At 53.0% G+C, this 16,424-nt stretch overlaps 1 protein-coding gene across 3 annotated transcripts in view; it reads left to right on the top strand.

Moving 5' to 3' along the window:
- The window catches only part of SLC37A1 (solute carrier family 37 member 1), a 69,163-nt gene that overhangs the window by 24,674 nt on the left and 28,065 nt on the right, over nt 1–16,424 (top strand). For all 3 annotated transcript variants that reach the window (XM_074324860.1, XM_019745668.2, XM_019745666.2), the window contains 6 exons: nt 4,296–4,377; nt 7,168–7,300; nt 7,965–8,043; nt 11,182–11,317; nt 12,822–12,898; nt 13,798–13,964. In XM_074324860.1, the coding sequence (XP_074180961.1) occupies nt 4,296–4,377; nt 7,168–7,300; nt 7,965–8,043; nt 11,182–11,317; nt 12,822–12,898; nt 13,798–13,964 (674 nt within the window). The remainder of the gene's footprint in view (nt 1–4,295; nt 4,378–7,167; nt 7,301–7,964; nt 8,044–11,181; nt 11,318–12,821; nt 12,899–13,797; nt 13,965–16,424) is intronic.

Genomic DNA, 16,424 nt, shown 5'->3' with positions numbered 1-16,424 from the left:
AGTCTCCTTTCATCTGGAAATGTTTCTTGGCCTTTCTTTGTCTTTTCTGACCTTGATGTTTTTGAAGGGCATAAGCCATTTTTTTATAGACTGTCTTTTGTTTTGGGGGTGTCTAGTATTTCCTTGTGATTCGATTCTGATTATGCATTTTTGTCAGGAATATCCCAGAAGGGAGACCGCTTCTCACTGATGGTGAAGGAGTTACAAATATGGGGGTGGGGCTGAATGGACCGTGTGGTATTGGATTGGAACTAAAGAGATCAAGGACTGGAGGGCAAGCAGGGGGAAGGAGGTATGTATAGTTGTGTGTGGTATGTGACGTGTGTGTATGTTGTGTGTGCGTGTGTGTGCGTGCGTGTGTGCGTGTGTGTGTGTGTGTGTGTGTAAAATGCCCCATCCCTACCCACCATGAGGTCCTGGGAGCAACAACACCCCACAGCCGTGAGCACCCCTGTGCCGGTCAGGCTTCCTCGTTCCGTTTCTCGCTGAACAAACCCGGCATCTTCAGAGCCTGGGTTGATGTCAGCACCAGGGCAGGGAAAGTAGGAGCCTGGGACATCTGGTGCCAGAAAATAAGGACGTGCTTTAAAATGAGGGCTTCTCACCGTCCAAACCTGAGGTGATGGGAGATTTAAAATAAGCGATACCAGTAATGGATCATAGCCCGCTGGATAAATCAGAACCAAGGGAGTCCATGCGGCTGTAACTCAGTACGTGCCTGAGCAGGAGACAGGAGACAGCCCAGCTCCTCCCACAGCAGAGCGCCAGCTCGCCATCCTGTCACCATCAGCAGTGCCGCGTCATCAGGGGACACACACTTGGGGGAAAGTGGGAGGAGCCGGTTCCCTACGTCATCTCAGCGTTTCCAGCAGTTCCTTGGTGGTTCCTGATAGAGCAGCCTTCCTGGGGGTGATGTGGAGGTAACCCCTCAGCAGGGTGCTCCCTGGGGACTGGCATCGCAGCCACGTGGTGTCGTCGTCTCGGAGCTAAGGCTGTCTGTGGCTAACTTCTGTGCCAGCTCATACTGCTCAGAAACTGCCACCTAAAGCCTGTGTGTTTTCCTGATTCACATGTGACAGAGATAAACAGCTCTCAAATGAGGAAACATTCTGCACGAGTCTCAGCTCGGAGCAGCTGCTGCTCACTGGGTAACATGCCACATTCGCGACCACTTCTGAGGAGGCTTCCAAGGAGCACATTGCCCCACGCTGTCGTTGCCGAGATGGAAACGTGGGGTTAGCCCAGGCGCCGCTGTTGTAGTGTGTAGTGGTAGACGCAAGCAATGCAACAGGTAGACAGAACTGCCAAGAGGAAGTGGAACACTGACGAAGGAAAGGATTGGAAAATTCATTTGTAATTGTATTTGTTTAGTATTCAGAAGCCTAAATGTCACACAAAACGCCGCAAGTAGTGGGTGCTATTAGTTTGCTAGGGCTGCTATAACAGAGTCTGCGTGTGTGAGCAGGGACTGGTTCTGACTGCTGGGGATGCCAGAGTCTGAGGTGGAGGTGTCGTAGGGCCAGGCTCCCACTGGGCTCCGGGGAAAGGCGCTTCCTGGCCTTCGCAGCCTCTGGTGCTCCCTGGCCGTCCTCGTCTGGCTGTGCCTCTGTCACATGGCCTGCCTCCCGGTCTGTCCCTGTGTCCTCACGTGGCCTTTACGAGGGCATCAGTCCCTGGATTTAGCATCTCATTGATTTGAGGTCGTGCACGAGTTAAGTAGGACCGCAGTTTCCCTGGTCATGTCTAAATAAGGTCACATTCTGAGACTCAGCGATAGGTGTGAATGTGGGAGGGCAGTATTCTACCCGTGGGAGATGGATGAACGGACATAAGCCCCGTCTGAAATCCTGGCATCATAAGTGTTGAAGGAAGAAAAGGAGAAGAGAATCACAAAGTGGGCAGAGGATTCGGGAAGGTCGTTTAGGACGTTAGAGCCTTGACCCGGGATAATCCCGCAGGAGTAAAAGGTCCTTAGACCATCCTGGCAACCTGTGGGCAGTTACCTTCCCCAAAGGGTGGGTGCATCAGGGTATTCCACTTCCGCACAAAACCGAGCTGACAATTCAGTGGAGCCCAGAAACGTGTTGTACCCTCTGTGGCCCACGGTGCTCAGGGGGCATCCCCCAGCCAGGCAGTCCTGGGGCCACCTGTGCCCACTGGGGAGCGCCACTGCCCAACTGCTGGATAGAGGAGGGGGCCAGGCTGGGAGGGGGCCGGCCAGGGAGGGGGTGGAGGCCCAGGGAGGGGGGCAGGCAGGGAGGGGCGGAGACCCTGGGATGGCCACTAGATTCTGATAACCTGGACAGCCTCGAGCATCTAAGAAGGCAGGTATGTTAGGGCCCCGGGGCTCTGTAGACATAGTCTTCGGAGGGTTATGTATTTCTGGGTTATTTATTCTATTTTATAAATGCTAATGTATTTAATAAAAATAGAATATTTATAGAGTGGTCTATTTATGTGTGGGTACAGAGTAGAGAGCAGAACCAAGGCCCATTTAAGCAGAGCCACATTCTCAAAATCTTCCTTAGCTGGGTAATTGCGACATTCAGATCCTCCTGGTCAATTGCACACCTGTCAGAGGTGGTATGTGGCGTTCTCGAGGGCTCCGCCTTCTGTTCAGCTGATTGGGAGCTGTGAGGGTAACTCAGTCTGAGAACTTTTTCAAAATACTCCCTTATGGAGATTGGAAAAAGGGGCCCTGTACCCACTGGGGGCAGTCAGGGCCCCCCACAGACTGCACTCGCCCTAGTCATTTATGTCCAGTGAGGATGTGAGTGACCAGCGAATCTCCCTGTGGGCTGGGAGTTTGGATATTGAGGGCTCACAGCGTTCCAGTGGCCTAGAAGCTTCCTGTGCCGGCAACTTACGGCGCATAGGAGCTTCTGTTCTTCACCTGACAGTTTTCAGAAACACCAGGACGGAGGCTGGACTTCATAACAAACCCACGGTACCTGCGTGACCTTTGTTCTTTGGCATAAATTACACACTCGTTTTTCTATGGGTTCACTTTTTTCCTATCTGGTCTTTGGCAGCTTGGAAAACAGAGTCCTAGAAAGGTGTGTGTCTCCTTGATGAAGAGGAGAGCATGGGGGCATTTCTTCAGTCGTTTCCCACGCAGGTACTGAGTGCCTGGAAGTCGGTTGGTGTTTTCCTTTCCCTCAGGCACGGTAATCCTGGTGGTTGGCTGTAGGTTTCAGCCCCATGGTCCCACCACCCCTTTTTTCCCCACCTTAAATAGCATCTTGATTTTTTTTTAATCTGGAAATATTTGTTTGACCACTAATGTCCAGAGAAATAGCCCCCCCCCCCCCCGGGATTCTTTCTGTTATTCATGGAAGGCTGCCCTTGAAGAGGAAACCACAACATTGAAAATGTAACGGTGAGACCGGAGGAGGGTCCCAGTGTCACCAAGGGCCCAGGGAACTTGGGCCAGCCTTTCTCTGTTCTAACCAGCAGCCTCTGCCTTGAGGAATTACCACTGGAGCCACCACTCAGCTTAAAAGCCAAAGTCTTTCCAGGATGTGGGGCTGGGCCCCCCCACACCGAGGATGCGGGGCTGGGCCCCCCACACCGAGGACCGCCTTTCTCGTGGGAGTCCTGTCTTCATCTCTTGCCAAATACTTTTTCCTCCTGACCTATTTTCTTCCCTTAAGAAATGTCTCTGTAACGTGGTTCAAACTTCTAGCCTGGAACGAACTTTTATCTTCTTATTCAAGTATCTTCTTTCCTTTAGACTCCCACATATTTCAGCACTTCCCCCTTGCACTGCTTGTCTCATAAGCCAGAAAGAGCAGCAGGGCTTCGGGCCAGTGTTTTTATGTCATCGGCCTTACTCATAGCTTGTCAGCATCACGGAGTTTTCCTCACGGGGTCAGTGAGGTATTTATGCTTCTTCCTGGCTTGTGTCCTTCTGAAAAGTTACACAGAAGCTGAAAAGTAAAAAATAAATACGATCTTAGATGCCCAGGATAGCAGACTTACAAGAAACTTGCCCTTGATTTTGTTTCAAACTAAATCTTCCTTTTCGTGTGCTTGGTAAACATGCGTTCATCTTCTGAGTCCCAGATTTCTCTTTGATTATAATTTTTTTTAGTGAATGTTTAAATAGTTTCGATTTGGGCAGCAAAAGTGGCAAGTTTTTTTAATGTAATATTGTAGCAATATTATAAATAGGGTTGATAATTGACATAGGACTGAATGAATACTGCACAGCATAAGGAAATTTAAGAATATAGTCATATTCTTCATGCGTCTCATTATTGGGTACCATTTCCTACCACTGCTTTGTGTTTCAGGTATAGAGCCTTCACGTTTATTCTGACATTTTTGCTGTATGCAAGTTTCCACTTATCTCGAAAGCCTATCAGCATAGTTAAGGTAAGAATCATAAAACACGTCATTTCCCATCCTGCCTGTAATCTCTGCAAGGACTAGCTGTTAAGGGGCAGTTTGGGGGAGGGAGAGTGAGGGGCTAAGAACAAAGGAGGAAATGGATTGTGTAGAAGGAAGTTATTTTGCTGCTTTGGATTTTAGTTATTTCCTGAAATTAAAATCTTTAAAATGTTTTTAGGATTTGTAATTTTAGAGGTAGTATACTTTCAGTCACATTAGTTGACAGTTTCGGCATTCTGAAGCTTAATTAAATATTTATTCTGTCTTGTGTGAATGTTCCCTCCAAAATATCCAACCTTAAATTGTTCCCAAATTGCTTCTACGATGATTTGATTTGATTCTGAGTCTGTCTGTGGTGGTGGTTCTCCCTTATCCCTGGAACGCAGACTTTCTGGGCAGGAAGCTGTTGAGCAGGCATTTACCTAGACTTTGCGTCAAGACGAGTAAAGCGGACAGGCCAGCGTACCAGCCGGGTGGAACGCGGGGAAAAGCAGGAGAGTTTTCTGACTCTGACATCATTTTGTCTATAGACTGTCAACAGGCTTGAATGGCTTTTGACTCTATTGTAGGAAGAGCAAGGAGTTGCCCAGGGCCAAAGACAGCTCATTTATAGCTTATGGCCCCTCCCTCACTCTCTAGTCACTGGCAAGGACACAGGTCTAGGACTGTAACTGCTGACCATGACTCCTGTGAGTGGCTGGGCGCTGGTCATCTGCCCCTAAGTCTCAGGCTGGGGGGAGAGGCGACGCCAAGGCTGTCCCTTCTGTGGACAGGCCCTGCCCCCTCTCCTCCAGTAACTCCCGGGGATGGCAGGCGTCATGCGTGTACTCAGCAGCCTCTGAAATTCCTCTGACTCCTAGGAAGCAGGAACTTGCCATGCCCTTCAAGGCGCTTGCGAAGTTCTCACTTTTTTGCCATACCAAGTTTTAATACCAAGTTTGCAGACCTTTTGAAATACGGGTTTTAAAAAGAAGATAAGGACGAGAAAAGCGACAGTGGGCCTTAACACTCCTCCCCCTGGCCCGTGACTCTAAAGTGAGGACCAGTGAGCAGCCACCGTAGATTTAAATCCCAGTACTTGTCCTCCTGGTTGGGGAAATACACACAGAGCTGAAGACGAGGCAGCTCATAAAAACGGAAGAGGCTGTGGAAGAGCCTCAGGAGCGCCGTGGCATTAAAGGAACAAGAGTCCTCAGAGCCTCCTGGGGGTTCAGGATTGATCTTGGAAGCTTGGAGCATTAGCTTCACCGTGAAGCCACCAGCCCGGGGCCGGAGGGCCGATGTTGGGACAGAGGCAGTATGGTGAGACTGTGACAGGTCATCTCTATGGCAGCGCTGGGCTGGCCGCACTGTACTGGCTGCATAACCGATGGGCGGGAGTTCACATGACTTGGCCGAGGTCGGAAGCAGCACAGGGCGTCAGGTTCCCAGCTCAGAGCCCGAGTCCGCGACCAGGAGGCTAGGCTGCCTCTTCTCATAGCATTAAACAAAACAAAGGCTTTGCTGCTTCTTTACGAAACAAAAAGAGATCAGCTCTAATCTCCTATATTTCCCATGGATGGTTCCTCCCTGGGAGTATTAGGTGATGAGACAGGATGTCAAATTCCGTTTGATGCAGTGTCTGCAACACTGCTTTTCCCTCACTTCTGTGTGTGATGTGTGGGGGCTGCCCGGCTCGCTCCAGCCTGGCTTGTGGGCCCCTCTCAGCCTGGGCAGGTCCTCTCCCGTCTGCCTGTGGCTTTCTTAGTAGGGCTGAGCAGGGTGGTCCCAGTGTGCCCCAGGTCTGGCCAGCTGGGCTTCCATGAGCAGCAGCAGGAAAGGTGAGCAGAGACACCTGACTTCTGAAGGCAGAGGAGGAAGTATAAAATCAGGTGAATGGGGAAATACTGGAAATGCCAGCTGTATGCCCATAGGAAGGGCCGCGAGCCCTGCCCAGCATCCCTGCCTTGAGCTCAGGGTCAGCCTGGTGGAGTGTGAGCTGAGCACAGGCAGGGGCAGACGGGGCCACTCACCACACCACAAAGCCCCCGCTGGGAGGACCAGCTCTGAGCTATTCTGAATTTATAAAGCAGAGCCATTGGCTAGGCTTTTAGGGTGATGTTTAAATGACAGCAGAACAGCTCAGCGGTGGTGACACAGCCATTTGACCACAGAGCGGCCGAGTCCCGGGTGCCATGCCAGGACAAATATTTAGATGCTCACCCAGGAAATGATCACCTGGGTTGAGGTCTTGCCCCTTTCCAGCTCCCAGCAGGCTCCTTTTGCCCTGTCTCCCCATCCTTACCCTCCTCCAGCTGACTGCAGTTCTCACCAAGGTCACTGGATTCATTTCCCTGGTCTTGACCCTCCTAAGTGGAATCCTGCCGTGGTTGCTCCTTTGTGAGGCTTGTTTTGTTTCTGAGAGTCGTCGTCGCTGTCACACAGACCTGAGACTTGCTCTCTTGTATTGCTGTGCAGTCCTCAGCTGTATAAATCCAGCAAGATGCCCCCATTCGTCCGCCCTGGGCAGGTGGTCCGAGGACGATAGCAGTCAGCTTTCGGCTGCAGAGCTGCTCTGAGCAGTTGTCTTGGGCGGCTCTGCGTGTGTTTGTGTGTGCTGTGTGTGTGCTCAGGCGTGGGGCTGCCGGAGAGCCCGGCAGGCACGGTGGGGCCTGTGCACAGGCTGCCCTGGGGAGGCTACAGGAGGGGCCGCTTACTCTGCTGACCCTTCTTCCTCTGCGACCGTCACCTGAGTGCGCTTCTCTCTGACTTCTGTCCTCCCCATGGATGTTGCAGGGTGAGCTGCACAGGTACTGTGCTTCTGCGAACGAGGGTGAACTCAGGTTCAACAGCCAGAGCCAAAAAGCCAGTGACACACCCCCTCCCCAGCTCCCAGGCAATGAGACTGACTGCGGCTGGGCCCCGTTCGGTGAGTTCTCCATCAGTCCACCCGTGACTGTCCAGTCACTGAAGTGGGCAGCCCCTGCGGGCTTCTCCCACGGCCTCGCGGGACTCTTCCAGCCTTGCCAGTTTCTGCGGCAGTGATGACGTCCTTGAGTGTAACTGCCCGGGTACAGCTCTCCTGCCACAGTGCTCACAGCTCAGCCGCTGTGTCTGCAGGGACTGTGTGTAGGGCTCTTGCCACCTGGACAGAGATTCTCCTGGCGGGGATATCTGCTGAAGACAATTTACATTTCACATTAGAGCTGGAAGTCAAGGCTCGCAGAGCAGAAACGGGGTGGGGGGGGGAGGGAAGGAGAGAGACCACAGAGGCCTGGTGGGGGTTGGCCTACACAGGGTGCGGAGGAAAAGCCAGTTTAACATGCAACAGAATAAAGAAACCCGTGCTCTCCGTGGGTTTTATCGATTGAATAAGGTAGGTTTCCTGACTGCCTGACTGAGTGCAGTGGCTTCCTATCCCTTTGCTGAGAAGTGAACAGAAGACGTGCGCCGTGCTTCTGTGTACCTGCTCGTGAGCACAAGGCCGCACTCAGAGGGCAGACGTCTCGTGTTTTGCTGCCCGCTCCAGACCATACCCTGATGTCTAGTGAACACAGCACCACTCACCGTCGCCTGTCGCTTTTCACCTGCAGACCAGGACAACTACCAGCAGCTGCTCGGGGCCCTAGACTACTCCTTCCTGTGTGCGTACGCCATCGGCATGTACCTGAGGTGGGTCTGCTTCGTGTGCGAGCCCCTCGCCAGCGCGGAAGGCTCCGGGCCCGGGCGCATGGGATGGGGCCCACCGGCAATCTCTTCTCAGAGGCGGGATAAATGCGAGCCCACGTGTGGTGCTCGTCTGTGCAGGCGGGACTGCGGCCGCGAAGCAGCGCAGTTACACGACCCGGGTAGGCCGCTGAGCAGGCTGCCGTCCCTGGATGGCTCTCCAGGCCCCGGGGTTTGGGATGCACTGTGAACCCTGCCAGGCTGTGGTCACTCAGGGACAGGGTCCTGGCAGCTCCCGTGATGCTCAGCCGAGCGCATCCTCGTCTCTGGTCCCAGGGCTGCCATCTGCTTGCGTGTGCCATACTGGACGTGTCCACCTGGACGTCCTGCTCGGCCCACGCAGAGCTCCTCACCTGACTGCACAGGCTGTGCGGCTGGTGGCTGGGGCGTGGCTGCAGACACACTGCTGGGATCTGAATCCCGGCCCCCACAACCTGCTCGTGTGGCTGGGGCAGCTCACTGTACTGCTTTGGACCTCAGTTTTCCCTTTGCAAATGAGGGCAATAGTAGTTCCCACCCCATAGGCTTGTGATGGGGATTAAATGTGTGAGTGCACACAGGATGCTTGGCACGGCGCCAGCATGTGGCCCCCGCCCAGCATCTGTTACGTGTGCTTGTTCCCGGCCCTTCCTGATCCTGGTCTTGAACTGACAGGGGAAGGTGGTAAGTGTGATGTGGGTAACAGCACATACTGTTGGCAGATCAAATACTGGTACTGTGTCAGTCCAGCCAGGTTTAAAACAAAAAGCAAAATAATAGAGACTAAGCCCTTCGGCCTAAGAGGGTTTTGCTCAGATGGAGATCTTTAGAGATTCCAGAAGCTTGGGGATCCTGTGACTGTTCAGCCTCTTTCCTGAGACCATTCCCCCGCCCCCCCGACCCCCAGAGTGTGGCATCATCCAGACCTGGGCCCCACCCCAGCCCAGTGCCGTGTATTTGTGTGTGTGTGTGTGTGTGTGTGTGTGTGTGTGTGTGTGTGTGTTGCCGAGCCAGGCAGTTCTGCGGATGGAGACGATGGTTTCCCTTCGTTGTAGCTGCATACTTGCGTACTGCTACAGCACTTGTCTGAGTGCACGCACATGGATGATACTGGACTCAGGAGCCCGAGGCATGTGGCGCATGACAGAACGTGAGCCCGAGTGAAGACAAGCATGGCCTAGCCTGAGGCTTCTAGGGCGTGGCTGGCAACCTGGCCACTAGCTGCGTGCCAGCCTGAGGAGTAAGACTTACGTTCTAAACGCTGTGTTCTCACTGGACACCAGTAACCTGTAGCACAGAAAGACCCAAGTGTTGGAGTATGTTTCTCTCGTTACTAGAAAACAGTATTAAATGTTGTTCTCAGCTGGGAGTGATTTTGTCCCCCTAAGAAATAGGGAATGATATCTAGAGACATTTTTGGTTGTCATCACTGGAGAAGGGGTGGCCCTGGCATCTGGTGGGCAGAGACCGGGGAGCCGCTAAGTACGCTGCCGCCCACAGGACAGCCCCGCACCACAGAGAACCCAGCCGGATGTCAGGAATGGTTTTAGTGTTGCCTATTTAGAAGGTTTCATGCAGCTTGCCAGCGGGGGTTCTGAAATCCTGTCTGCTGTGAAAGCCACACTCAACTCCTGACTGTAACAAGGGCATGCGCTGCTCCTTCCATGGCCTTTTAGTGACATCATGACACACGGGTTAAACTAGAGCCTGTGGGCACCTTCCTTAGTCCAGATCGCTCCTGGCAGGTCCCAGCAGGTGCGGTGTGGCCTTTAGAGGCTGAGTCTGATACAGTGTGGAAGGGTGTCCATTGCACCAGGCTTTTCTTTTAAAACTCGTAAGTAGAGACCAGATTGGGACCCAGTGTTGTACAGCAAGCAGGAAACGCATAGGAGAGCGCTTCTCAGCCCTAGCCCGTGGCACTAGCTCTCAAGAGGCCCATCTGACTCTGCCACTTGTTCTGTGACCTTAGGCAGGTCAGCCAGCCCCTCTGGGACATGTGTCCTCATCTCAGAAGTGAGCACGTGGGAGGAGATAACTCGTTTCTCTCCAGAATGCTCTGCTTGAGTTTGTATGTGATCAGCTTCTACTCAGCTTAAAATGTTACTTGTAATTTTCAAGGGGTTCCTCTGTTTTAGTGCTTAAAAGGTCATGTGTGTGATAGCAGGCCGATCTTTTTTATTTGGTGAATTCAGAAGGAGAAGTTCTCTGGCTCTTGAAAACCAGAAATTTGGAGATGGTTCCCGAGTGCTGTTCATGGGCAGACAGGTTTCATTCTGCATGATGCTTGGTGTTTATCTGACTCCTAGAAGGATATGTAGAAGAAAATGAGACCTGTAGAGTTTTTAATGATTGCAAAAGGCTCGCGATCACTTGTGATTTCTTTATTCATTAGTACGTTGCAAGGTCAAGTTGCTCCACACTGGCGTTTCCCATAAGGCAGTCCAGCATGTACTCCCTATGGCACTGGGGGCCGTGGGGTGTAAAAGCCTGTTAAGTATGCGCTCTAGTAGGAAACACGACTTTTCCTCCTCACCAGCACCACCATGGACCTGGACGTAACCCACACTGGTCTCAGGTTGAGCCCCCAGGCAGCTTAGGAGGGAATTCTCCCAAGATGCCGGCTCTGTATCGAGTCGTGTTGCTGTTCAAAAGGAGCACGGCGGCGCTACCCCCGTACTTCAGACCTTACCCTAAAGGAAATCCCATCTTTAAACCAGATCCCAGTTCTGTGGCCGGGGGTAGCTGGCAGAGCTCAGCCAGCTCACGTGCTAATGTGGTGACTTAATGACAGTGTGGGGACCCGGAGGCTTGTTCATGGTCACAGGTGATCCCTCCTCCCGGCAGGAAAAGGTTTTGTGTGGAACCCGCGGTGTTTGAGGTTCATTATTTGATAGTTAGTGACTTTTACTAGAAATAGAAAGTCTTAAAAGATGTTGCCAGTTGCCAATTTCTGGCTAATAAATGCTCTAGTGGGAAATAGTCATGATTAGATCTTCTTAGAAACTGTGGTGTTTGGAATTCTAACTGGAAAGAAGCCGCGGGGTCATGTACATTGTGGGTGTGTTTGTTTTTTCATATTTGTCTTTCTTTTTTCTGTGTCCTCAGTGGCATAATAGGGGAGCGCCTGCCGATTAGGTATTACCTGACATTTGGGATGCTGGCCAGTGGTGCCTTCACTGCCCTCTTTGGGTTAGGGTATTTCTACAATATCCATAGTTTTGGATTCTACGTGGTAACTCAGGTAAGGTCTGGGTCCGTGGCTCAGCACATACGGGGTTTCCGTGATGAGTTGGAATGGGTGTTTATGTCACAGACCCCTGACTCTGCCAAGGGAGAAGGTAGCCGGTGATGGGAGCGGGCGGGAGGGGGCAGACCTGTGTCCTGGCCAACGTCAAGGTCAGCGCTGGCATGTAATTCACGGCTGCTGGAATTTCCGAGGAGAGAGCGCTCCTCTCTTCTCGGAAATTCCAGCAGCCACGAGGTTTCCCTTAGCTTCAGGAGTTGCCTCCTAAAGAGTCTTAGTTTGAGATGTTCTGTCCTGTGACAGATCGGACCACTCAGGAGGGATGTGGGGTGTCGCGAGGGCAGGAGGAAGGGAGGACTTGGGCGTCGTCAGCAGTGGGACGGAGTTGGAGGTGGTCAGTGGGAGGAAAGGGGGGCCTGAGGGTGCTGGAAGGTGGGGGTGAAGGCCCAGACGGGCCCTGTGTCTTCGCCCTTCCAGCTGGGCCTCGCTCTTACTAGAACGCTCAGCCACTCTGCGTCCCAGCAGCTCTGTGGATAAATATTGACCAGAAATGGAAAATCCCTTGAAATAATGAGTCCAACTTCTGAGGCACTCCAGATAGCCTAGGGGGGTGTTAACGGAATTCACTTTGAAAAATGTTGCCATAGGACTTGAAAAAGTTTGGTTGTTTTAATTACCAAAGTGATTCACACTTCATAGAAAATTAGAAGGAAGGGGAAAAATCGATTTCCTAGAATCCCAGCATGTTCCTGGAGGGGAGGCCACGCCTGGCCGGCCCTGAGGCCAGACCAGCGGCACCCCCGACAGTCTCCTGGAGAGCTGGTCCATCCCTGGGGGTGGGGGTGGGGGGGTTGGAGGCGCTAGGCTGGACCTTGTTTCATGGTGCCTTGTAAGCTTGCCCCTGACACAAACCCACCGGCCAACACACTTCCTAAGTCTCTTCCTAAATCGTAAGCTCAGGGTCCTCTAGAAAAGTGGAGAAACGGTTTTTCCAGGCGCTAGGCCAAGGCCAAGTTGGTTCAGAGGTTAACCAACAATAGGACCTTCCTCAGGACATAAGCAGTGAAAGCGTGCAATTTACAAGCCATACTTACGGTACAATCTTAGTTCTATAAAAAGAAACGTTTTCTCTTTTTATGAAGTTTTAGATTAGAAAGAGACTGAAAAGCGTGACCCCAAGCTGTTAACAGTAGTTCATCTCCTAACAAGTGATTTTCTTTCCTCTGCTTATTCTAAAATTTTCACAATAGCTATGTATTACATTTGTAATTATATATACGAGTATATGTATATGTACTCGTATGTAGTTTAAAATACATCCTTGGCTGTTGAGGCTCACATCAAATAGGGCCTGCCCACCCCCTCTTTTTGTGAGAGTCCCAGCTGTGCTCACACACATCCCAAGCAGCGAGCAGAGGGAGCTTCTGGGAGCCCCGCTGAGGGCAGGCTCTGGCTGTGAGTGTTCCTGCCGGTGAGCCCTCCCTTTTGTCCTCTGACACAGATCATCAACGGACTGGTGCAGACCACCGGCTGGCCCAGCGTCGTCACCTGCCTCGGCAACTGGTTTGGAAAAGGCAGGTGAGAAAAGGCGGCCCTGTTTCCAGCAGCGTTGATTTTTTAAAATATTTTTTAAAAGACTTTAGTTTTTCTTTAGATTTATTGTAGAACAAAAAAAGCACTTTAACTAGTTTATTCTATGAAATGAGATGATTGAAATCTCTAGGACTTGATATTCTGAAATTCCGGTAGCTTTGTCCTGGGAGATGCCCTCCCTGCAGCGAGCAGGGTCGAGGCTGTGACCTTCTGTGCAGCTGACTGGCAGTGGCCTTGCCTGGCCTCCCGGGAACTGGGGAAGTGTGGAGGTCAGACGCCCGCCCCAGGCCTTTTGACTCAGAAGCTACATTAAAAACAAGACTCAGAGGCACACGAAGTGGGGGGCAGAGGTGCACCCAGCCTCTGGTGACCTGACTGCAGGCCAGATGCCGTTGTAAGGTCTGTGTGACACTCAGCCCTGGGCCAGGCCCAAGGCTCAGAAGCGTGGGAGACGCTAACCACGATGCAGAGACGGATGCAAGGACCAGCCCCCAAAGCCTGGGCAGCTGTTGTCCTGCATTCATTCCTCCAGCGGGCCAGCCTGAGCTTTGGTTAATGGGGTATTTCATCAAAGGATCGAATTTAGATTACAGAGGCACAGATTTAAGTTTGGGGCCTTCCCAGAATTTCAGGAAAGGGCCTCCTTCCTCGTTTTAATCACAAATACAGACGTTCCGAGGTGTGTGATGACACACACCTCCCAGGTGAAGGGAAGCCCAGCTCCCTTGTCAGCACATCCAGTCCTGCCTCCATCGTGCGGAAGTGGCCACCTCACCCCTGAAGTCCTGGACTAGCTCCTACGTGTTGCTCTCACTGGTGTGTGCTACACAACTGGCCGTTTAAGCTTCTCGACATCATCTGCTGCCTTGTGTCTTGTGTTGCAGGCGAGGTTTGATTATGGGGGTCTGGAATTCCCACACCTCCGTGGGAAACATTTTGGGGTCCTTGATTGCTGGCTACTGGGTGTCCACGTGCTGGGGCCTGTCCTTCATCGTGCCTGGGGCCATCGTGGCCTCCATGGGGATCGTGTGCTTTCTTTTTCTCATCGAACGTGAGTACCCGGGGCCTGGGAGAAGGGCCCCGAGGGCTTTGGGGTGAGTTGTGAAGGGGCCGGGCTCTGCTGTGTCCTGGGCAGGTGTGGTGGCGCGGGGTCCCCCTCACCAGGCAGACTGCCTTCTGCAGGTGCAGACTCCCCTGGCTGCGCTGCACTTGCGGCCGTTTCCTGATTTCTAGAGTAACCGCTGTTGACATTCCTTCCACCCTGTGCTCCCAGGCGTGTGGTTGTCCGGGTGTGGGCGTGTCAGACTCAGGCCTGCCACGTCGCACATGTCCAGGGCCAGGGACCTGGCACCCGCTCGCCCGCGTCTTGCTGCCGCCCATTGAAATGTGATTGTCAGCTTGTTTGCTTTCTGATAAGTATACCTGGGACAGTGTTGTAAAAGCACGGCGTAACCGAAGAGCATGTGTCTTGATTAGCTGGCGAGTGTTCTGTGAGAAAATCAAATCACTGGTTCCGGTCTAGACTCAATACCAAACTTTTGTTTGAATTGAATTTGGAATTAACTTTTAAAACAGAGCTCCAACAGGACAAGGATTCTCAGTTATGCTGAAGACAGAGAAGTGGGGCCGTGCCGGGGCCTCCCAGCCCCGCCGGCTCTGGGCTTTATTGGCATTTACATCTTTGATTTGGCTGAAAGCAAGACAAAGTCATCGGTGCAAGGTGGCTGCCTCCTGTGGACTCCAGGGAAGACTACCCACAAGGCCGCTAGCCCGTCGTGCTGGTCAGTGGAGCGCAGCTGAGCTGCACATTCAAGCTGCCAGCTTCATCGTCCACGAAGTGAAGGCATATTCAGTTCCTCACTTCGTTTTCCCGTTGCTAAAGTGAAGCTTTTGATTTTTTAAATGCTCCCCTTCTCGCCAAGCAGATAGGAGGCTCTCGGGCCGGCCTGGTCTGCCGTGAGATGGAAGTCAGCCTCCAGGAATTCCGACGCCCACTGCAGGGACGGAGCTGCTGCTCCCTCCCCTGTTCTCCAGGGCCAGTCAGCTTTTAGCAACGTCTCAAAATGGCCAAAACAAGTGAATTGCTAAACAGAAGGGGATGCGGTGGTATTTTGACTCCCTTACCAACGTGCCAACCTGTGGCATTTAACTGTAGCTTGAGTGTCACCAGAGTTTTGGGAAAGGTCACTGTGTCACCTGTTTTCCTCCAGGCTGGCTCCCCAGCACCTGGAGCTTTGTCACCTGGCCTCTCCAGGGTGCTCCTTACACACGAGTCACCTGGACAACAACACACGTGCTCTTCCCCAGTGCAGGGGCCCCTGGGTACGGTCTGCCCTAGGTCTAGAGTCCACAGGGCCTATTATTCTCTTCCTCAAGTGCTAAGAGGCGGGTTGTGGGGGAGGAGCAAGTGGAGGGAGTGCAGTGACGCGGGATGTGTGCAGTGGGCACGAGCTGGCTTGCTGGCCTGCTCGGGGTCTCAGTGCCCGTCCCCTCAGCTCCGTCATGCTCACGGGCCTGTGCCTGCTCGGGGCAGGCTTTCCCAGAACAAGGAAGCTGTGTTTGGTCTTTTGGAATGAAACGAGAGCCTCCTTCCCGCTGAGCCCCCGCCCCAGCCCACCCCGTGGCTTCTGAGGGGCGTGGGGGGCGCTGCCGAGGGGCTGGGAGAACTCTTCTTTAAGAAGCATCTGAGAAGCACCATGCACTGTGTCTTCTGGGCCACTGTCACCGGTTACAGGAGCCTTTCCCGCCCTGTTTCCTCCTGATTAAATGGACAAGGAGCCAGTCCTCATGGGCACGGGCTCTGGGCCAAGGTCTGAGGGGTTCTCGCACATGGCTTTGACGGGGCTCCTGTGTGCTCCCCGGTATGTTAGGCCTCTGAGGTGGCCCCTCCGGCCAGTCTCAGCGGAAGAGGCGGAAGTGTCCTATAGCCCTGACTTGACCTCATGCTGGGCCCTGTATCCATGAGTCTCTGGGGGCAGAGTGAGCCTGGTTTGCAGGCTCTGGACCCGCTTTGGCCGCTCGTGTCAGTGAGGCCTCTCTCCGTGGTCCACTGGCACCTGCCAGCCCAAGTGCAGTGTGGACACAGGGCATGTCCATCTGAGGGCGACTTGCTGTCCTCCACAGCAGAACAAAACTCAGACCGTCAGACCCTCTGCTGAGGGACTCGCTGTCACATTCATTCTCCTTGTGATAGGGAGGCAACAAGTATGAATGACGAAAGCCAGCTGTGAGTAATGACAAGCAATGCTGTGTCCGAGAGCAGAAGTCCCTTTGTAGACAGGGGAGACACGTTCCGCGTGCTTCTTGCTGCTTCATTTCTGCTCCCTTGTCCCAGCTGAGGGTTCTGGTACTAGCATCCTACACGGTGAAAGCCCAGAGAAGCTCATGGTCTGGGGGGACTGGCCACACCTCAGCAGGGAGGCCTCCTGACTGACCCTTGGGGGTCAGCGTGGCTGGAGAAGACCACATGGGTGGGCAGCTGCCGTCACTTTAAGGGGTGACCGCATGTCTC

Source organism: Rhinolophus sinicus, linkage group LG01 (assembly GCF_036562045.2).
Source record: "Rhinolophus sinicus isolate RSC01 linkage group LG01, ASM3656204v1, whole genome shotgun sequence".
In the NCBI taxonomy this organism is placed as follows: Eukaryota; Metazoa; Chordata; class Mammalia; order Chiroptera; family Rhinolophidae; genus Rhinolophus; species Rhinolophus sinicus.
Note: the sequence above shows the minus strand (reverse complement) of the source record. Positions and strands in the feature narration are given on the sequence as shown.